At 44.6% G+C, this 7,868-nt stretch overlaps 1 protein-coding gene across 1 annotated transcript in view; it reads right to left on the reverse strand.

Moving 5' to 3' along the window:
* Positions 1-5,395, reverse strand: part of surf4l (surfeit 4, like) — a 15,960-nt gene extending 10,565 nt beyond the window's left edge. Inside the window, exon 1 of the mRNA XM_062542270.1 lies at positions 5,147-5,395. Within this exon, the coding sequence (XP_062398254.1) occupies positions 5,147-5,194 (48 nt within the window). The 5' untranslated portion in view covers positions 5,195-5,395. The remainder of the gene's footprint in view (positions 1-5,146) is intronic.
* Positions 5,396-7,868: the final 2,473 nt, after the last annotated feature.

The raw sequence follows: 7,868 nt of genomic DNA on the forward strand, positions 1-7,868 counted from the left end.
TGTAGTATATAGTGTAGTGTGCTATAGTCAGGTCTGTAGTATATACTATAATGTGCTATAGTCAGGTCTGTAGTATATAGTGTAGTGTGCTATAGTCAGGTCTGTAGTATATAGTGTAGTGTGCTATAGTCAGGTCTGTAGTATATAGTGTGCTATAGTCAGGTCTGTAGTATATAGTGTAGTGTGCTATAGTCAGGTCTGTAGTATATACTATAATGTGCTATAGTCAGGTCTGTAGTATATAGTGTAGTGTGCTATAGTCAGGTCTGTAGTATATAGTGTAGTGTGCTATAGTCAGGTCTGTAGTATATAGTGTGCTATAGTCAGGTCTGTAGTATATACTATAATGTGCTATAGTCAGGTCTGTAGTATATAGTGCAGTGTGCTATAGTCAGGTCTGTAGTATATAGTGCAGTGTGCTATAGTCAGGTCTGTAGTATATAGTGTAGTGTGCTATAGTCAGGTCTGTAGTATATAGTGTGCTATAGTCAGGTCTGTAGTATATAGTGTGCTATAGTCAGGTCTGTAGTATATAGTGTGCTATAGTCAGGTCTGTAGTATATAGTGTAGTGTGCTATAGTCAGGTCTGTAGTATATACTGTAGTGTGCTATAGTCAGGTCTGTAGTATATACTATAATGTGCTATAGTCAGGTCTGTAGTATATAGTGTAGTGTGCTATACACTAATCCAGCGAAACACGGAAGTAACACAAAACCGCCATTACTGCGTGACTGGCTGCTAAGAAATTAGCCCGTTGGTTCCATAGGCGGCTGTTGCAGAGGTTAGCTGTCATTAATACACGTCTTAATACCTTATGTTGTTGATAAATTACCTTCATTGGTAAGTTTTGGCACAGTCTGACATCATTGATCCAATGTTCCCTTTCACCTGACATTTTCTTTCATGAGCGGGATCTCTTGTTAGACATTCTCTGACAGGATGCTTTCATTGAAAAGCACAGGCAAGTGTCACTCGTCACACTCGCAGGCACGCAGTAATGGCGATATTTAAGATGGCAGCGCCCATAAAGTTCGCGCTGGATTAGTGTATAGTCAGGTCTATAGTTAACTCCCTATAAGGAGTCTATAGATGCTATAGTCAGGTCTGTAGTTAACTCCCTATAAGGAGTCTATAGATGCTATAGTCAGGTCTGTAGTATATAGTGTGCTATAGTCTATAGATGCTATAGTCAGGTCTGTAGTTACCTCCCTATAAGGAGTCTATAGATGCTATAGTCAGGTCTGTAGTATATAGTGTGCTAAAGTCAGGTCTGTAGTATATAGTGTAATGTGCTATAGTCAGGTCTGTAGTTAACTCCCTATAAGGAGTCTATAGATGCTATAGTCAGGTCTGTAGTATATAGTGTGCTATAGTCTATAGATGCTATAGTCAGGTCTGTAGCTACCTCCCTATAAGGAGTCTATAGATGCTATAGTCAGGTCTGTAGTATATAGTGTGCTATAGTCTATAGATGCTATAGTCAGGTCTGTAGTTAACTCCCTATAAGGAGTCTATAGATGCTATAGTCAGGTCTGTAGTATATAGTGTGCTATAGTCTATAGATGCTATAGTCAGGTCTGTAGTTAACTCCCTATAAGGAGTCTATAGATGCTATAGTCAGGTCTGTAGTTAACTCCCTATAAGGAGTCTATAGATGCTATAGTCAGGTCTGTAGTTAACTCCCTATAAGGAGTCTATAGATGCTATAGTCAGGTCTGTAGTTAACTCCCTATAAGGAGTCTATAGATGCTATAGTCAGGTCTGTAGTATATAGTGTGCTATAGTCTATAGATGCTATAGTCAGGTCTGTAGTTAACTCCCTATAAGGAGTCTATAGATGCTATAGTCAGGTCTGTAGTATATAGTGTGCTATAGTCTATAGATGCTATAGTCAGGTCTGTAGTTAACTCCCTATAAGGAGTCTATAGATGCTATAGTCAGGTCTGTAGTATATAGTGTGCTATAGTCTATAGATGCTATAGTCAGGTCTGTAGTTAACTCCCTATAAGGAGTCTATAGATGCTATAGTCAGGTCTGTAGTATATAGTGTGCTATAGTCTATAGATGCTATAGTCAGGTCTGTAGTTACCTCCCTATAAGGAGTCTATAGATGCTATAGTCAGGTCTGTAGCTACCTCCCTATAAGGAGTCTATAGATGCTATAGTCAGGTCTGTAGTATATAGTGTGCTATAGTCTATAGATGCTATAGTCAGGTCTGTAGTTAACTGGTCTGTAGCTACCTCCCTATAAGGAGTCTATAGATGCTATAGTCAGGTCTGTAGTATATAGTGTGCTATAGTCTATAGATGCTATAGTCAGGTCTGTAGTTACCTCCCTATAAGGAGTCTATAGCTGCTATAGTCAGGTCTGTAGTTAACTCCCTATAAGGAGTCTATAGATGCTATAGTCAGGTCTGTAGTATATAGTGTGCTATAGTCTATAGATGCTATAGTCAGGTCTGTAGTTACCTCCCTATAAGGAGTCTATAGCTGCTATAGTCAGGTCTGTAGTTAACTCCCTATAAGGAGTCTATAGATGCTATAGTCAGGTCTGTAGCTACCTCCCTATAAGGAGTCTATAGATGCTATAGTCAGGTCTGTAGTTAACTCCCTATAAGGAGTCTATAGATGCTATAGTCAGGTCTGTAGTATATAGTGTGCTATAGTCTATAGATGCTATAGTCAGGTCTGTAGCTACCTCCCTATAAGGAGTCTATAGATGCTATAGTCAGGTCTGTAGTTAACTCCCTATAAGGAGTCTATAGATGCTATAGTCAGGTCTGTAGTCTATAGTGTGCTATAGTCTATAGATGCTATAGTCAGGTCTGTAGTTAACTCCCTATAAGGAGTCTATAGATGCTATAGTCAGGTCTGTAGTATATAGTGTGCTATAGTCTATAGATGCTATAGTCAGGTCTGTAGTTAACTCCCTATAAGGAGTCTATAGATGCTATAGTCAGGTCTGTAGTATATAGTGTGCTATAGTCTATAGATGCTATAGTCAGGTCTGTAGTTAACTCCCTATAAGGAGTCTATAGATGCTATAGTCAGGTCTGTAGTATATAGTGTGCTATAGTCTATAGATGCTATAGTCAGGTCTGTAGTTAACTCCCTATAAGGAGTCTATAGATGCTATAGTCAGGTCTGTAGTATATAGTGTGCTATAGTCTATAGATGCTATAGTCAGGTCTGTAGTTAACTCCCTATAAGGAGTCTATAGATGCTATAGTCAGGTCTGTAGTTAACTCCCTATAAGGAGTCTATAGTGTGCTATAGTCAGGTCTGCTCCCATAACTGAATCATGCCCTTGTCCATCAGAGTATCCAGGCAACAGCTGATTCCCAAACACCTCTCAGCTTTAATGGTCACACATACACGGCCATCACACACACTTACATACACACACACACACACGGCCATTACACACAGACACACACACATAGCCACACACACACACACACACACACACACACACACACACAGCCATCACACTGACACACACACACACAGCCATCACACACACTCAGTCCCTCACCTCACAGATGGCCATTACACACACTTACCTCCTCCCGTTCAGCAAACACTCACTCAACCATGCACACTCACTGCATAAACACACACACACACACACCTAACTAAGCTCTTTTTTCTGCTGCAACATATCTATGTGGGTTGATGCTAATACTTCATTTTGAGATAGAGGAGCTTTCCTTGAGGCCACCAGAGATCACAAAGGTGCCAGGTGTATCAGTCTGGAGCAGAATGAACTAATGACTGACAAGTGTTGACAGACTGCAATTGTTCTATTATTTCAGAAGGTAGATACAAATAGAATGTCCTGGTCTATAAAACCAATGTCTTGCCCTTTAGTGAGTGAGTGAAAGATGCTATTACATATTATGATAGTATAATAATAATGCAACTTATCTTCTCAGACACTGTGAGTAGATAAGGGAGGGGAACTAGGTTATGTGTAAATCAAAGCTTATCAGTTGATTCAGTAGAGAGCAAACTCAATTCTCTCTAACTAACGTCAGCACGTAGAGTCGACGTCAAACCAGAAAAACAACACGCCCTTTTCTACAATCCACATCAGCACTACGGGGCAGTAGCTAGCCAATCAGCATTCAACAAGTACGAGGCAGGCGGCATGAATGAGACATCGGGCAGAGGACAGAGTATTCGCGGACACGCTCAAAACACACACCCTGCGGCATCGTGTGTAGCGGGCTATCCCGATCAGTTGAGGATGGAGATGCTCTTCTGATAACCGTCCTTCCTTCCGATCCCACTTGGAAGACTCGGATGACATGGAGGAGACCTTCTCATGAAGAGCTAGCATCTCAGTCATTAGACTTTACATCCCTGAAATATACACATTCTATAACCTCCTGGAGGCTGAGGAGACGAGTAGCACCACGAGTAGCACCACAAACTGACGAATCAAACCACTCCAATTATGAACTTTATATTAAATCATTCCGTCAACTAAGTTAACGTTACAGCTCGTATCTAAACTCTTCAGGATACGTAGCTTCGATGTTGCAATGTACAATTGGAATGCCAGTTAACATTGCAATTCCCTGAGCAGGCCATTCTGACATTTCTAATGTGTAACTTTTATCTAGAGACTAGAGATAAACACGAACCGATCGACGGGGCATCAGCCTCCAGGCAGGTAGGCTAATTGATGTCAGCTGCCAGCTAGATCAAATCTGGCTAGACGTTAAGGAAGTTTCTTAAACTACCCAGCTGTTTGACTAAATAGATAGACTACCCTTTGAAAGCGAAGTTGGTCGGTTAGTTAATACACATAAAAAGGCAGAACACCACCAAATCAAACTGAATATAGACGAGAACAGATTTGCCGCTGGCACATTGGTAATTTAATTACCCGTCCCAAATGCTAAAGCTGGCTAGCAAGCTAATAGTAACAACTACCAAACAGTGTGAGCACTTCAGTATTTTCCAGCGCAAAACAGATAGACCAACAGTGGCGTGAACACCCATCTGCAGGAGCGCAACAGTAATCCCATAACTACTGCTTAGAGGCACTTCTGTCTGAGTTTCATCATTCTGTTGGATCAGCAAAGCAGCCCCGCCGTTTCCCTCCCAGGGCCGCGGTAGTCAACTCTGTTAACCCACCTGATCCGCCACGTCCTCCGCTCCGCTCATCAGACTGTTGTGTGCCATGTCCCGAGCCGCAGTCCCGAGTCCTCCCGCTTACTCTGGTGTGCCTTGCGTTTGGGTTCAGTAGCGGGTGTGAGCAGAGTCGTTGTATGGTCCACCTGGAAAGCTCCTGATGCTGCTGTACAGTTACCACACAAACTCCTCTCTCGTCTCTTCCGCGGCGTGCAGCGGAAAACACCTACAACCCACAATGCCCAGCGAAAGGAACGTTGTCTCCCCCTAGAGGCGACTAATCTCATAGCATGCCACGTGTACTACTCAACATATCCGACCTGTACAGGGCCTTTTTTTAAAACTCTATAATGGGTCACATTAGGTGCATTGACATCAAACATGACCCTATGTGACAACATAAAAGTTTACAGCATAAGAGGAACCCAAGAGGAACAAATCCCTTTAAACACCAGGGTTGGATGTGTGCCATGTCATTGCAACCTCTCTGTTCCACACCCTACATAACAGTGTCCAGGTGTTACCTGCGTGTGGCCGTTTTAAGGCGTAGAACGCCTTCCATTCTAATAAGACACACTACAGGTGTAGCTAGGTGCTGTGTGTGTGTTGTGAGGTGTAGTACTGTATGCCTTCCGTTCTAATAAAACACACTACAGGTGTAGCTAGGTGCTGTGTGTGTGTTGTGAGGTGTAGTACTGTATGCCTTCCGTTCTAATAAAACACTACAGGTGTAGCTAGGTGCTGTGTGTGTGTTGTGAGGTGTAGTACTGTACGCCTTCCGTTCCGTTCTAATAAAACACTACAGGTGTAGCTAGGTGCTGTTGTGAGGTGTAGTACTGTATGCCTTCCGTTCTAATAAAACACACTACAGGTGTAGGTAGGTGCTGTGTGTGTGTTGTGAGGTGTAGTGCTGTATGCCTTCCGTTCTAATAAAACACACTACAGGTGTAGCTAGGTGCTGTGTGTGTGTGTTGTGAGGTGTAGTACTGTATGCCTTCCGTTCTAATAAAACACTACAGGTGTAGCTAGGTGCTGTTGTGAGGTGTAGTACTGTATGCCTTCCGTTCTAATAAAACACTTGGCCAGCATCTGTCTGCTCGGTGTGTGTGCACTTAATAGCAAATTAAAAACGAGTTTGGACAGTCCGTCCAGACGGAGCCGATCACTACTCCAGTCGACTGCTCAGGAGCACGGAGGGGAAGAGGGTGATTTGATAGGCTGCTGAGCTCACATACACCTCTCACCAGGTTCATGAACTGCACATGACTGACTGACTGTTGGGGTACATTTGTATGTGTATTTCATCATGACAGGAAGTGAGTGGGAGAGAGAAGTCACTGCCATTGTGCCATCACACCCTCACAGAGTCCACCTCACCACAAGAGGCTGAGGAGGTTGCCATGGTGACAGAGGAAGTGGCCGTCACTGATTTGCACACAGGAAGTGAACTCATCTAATCCGATCGTCACCAGATGAACTGATCAGAACACATCTTCAGCTAGTGTACAGGGCAATCTAACCCCCTCTGTGTGTGTGTGTGTGTGTGTGTGTGTGTGTGTGTGTGTGTGTGTGTGTGTGCCCAAGTGTGTAGTCCTACCCTCCTGCTTCTCAGCTGTCTTGTCACAGGAGTTATAACACACTGTGTCCAAATCGTTATGTTTCCCAGCTCGTTGGCTCAGAGGTCCCATATTCCACTTCTTCCTCAACAGCACAGCACAGCCCTATGGGTTACTCGTACAGCACAGCCCTATGGGTTACAGCACAGCACAGCCCTATGGGTTACGCGTACAGCACAGTACAGCCCTATGGGTTACTATGGGTTACGCGTACAGCACAGTACAGCACAGCCCTATGGGTTACTCGTACAGCACAGCCCTATGGGTTACGCGTACAGCACAGCCCTATGGGTTACGCCTACAGCACAGCCCTATGGGTTACTCGTACAGCACAGCCCTATGGGTTACGCCTACAGCACAGCCCTATGGGTTACTCGTACAGCACAGCCCTATGGGTTACGCGTACAGCACAGCCCTATGGGTTACGCGTACAGCACAGTACAGCACAGCCCTATGGGTTACTCCTACAGCACGGCCCTATGGGTTACGCCTACAGCACGGCCCTATGGGTTACGCCTACAGCACAGCCCTATGGGTTACGCGTACAGTACAGCACAGCACAGCACAGCACAGCCCTATGGGTTACTCCTACAGCACAGCACAGTACAGCACAGCCCTATGGGTTACTCCTACAGCACAGCACAGTACAGCACAGCCCTATGGGTTACGCGTACAGCACAGCACAGCCCTATGGGTTACGCGTACAGTACAGCACAGCCCTATGGGTTACGCGTACAGCACAGCACAGCCCTATGGGTTACGCGTACAGCACAGCACAGCCCTATGGGTTACGCGTACAGCACATGTGCTGGAGACGTCTGTAAACCATCCCCTCAGATCACATATGATCAGCAGCGTCATCACCAGCCCACTCTACTGGTGTACAGCACAGCCCACTCTACTGGTGTACAGCACAGCCCACTCTACTGGTGTACAGCACAGCCCACTCTACTGGTGTACAGCACAGCCCACTCTACTGGTGTACAGCACAGCCCACTCTACTGGTGTACAGCACAGCCCACTCTACTGGTGTACAGCACAGCCCACTCTACTGGTGTACAGCACAGCCCACTCTACTGGTGTACAGCACAGCCCACTCTACTGGTGTA

The sequence above is a fragment of the Sardina pilchardus genome, chromosome 8 (assembly GCF_963854185.1).
Source record: "Sardina pilchardus chromosome 8, fSarPil1.1, whole genome shotgun sequence".
Classification (NCBI taxonomy): domain Eukaryota; kingdom Metazoa; phylum Chordata; class Actinopteri; order Clupeiformes; family Clupeidae; genus Sardina; species Sardina pilchardus.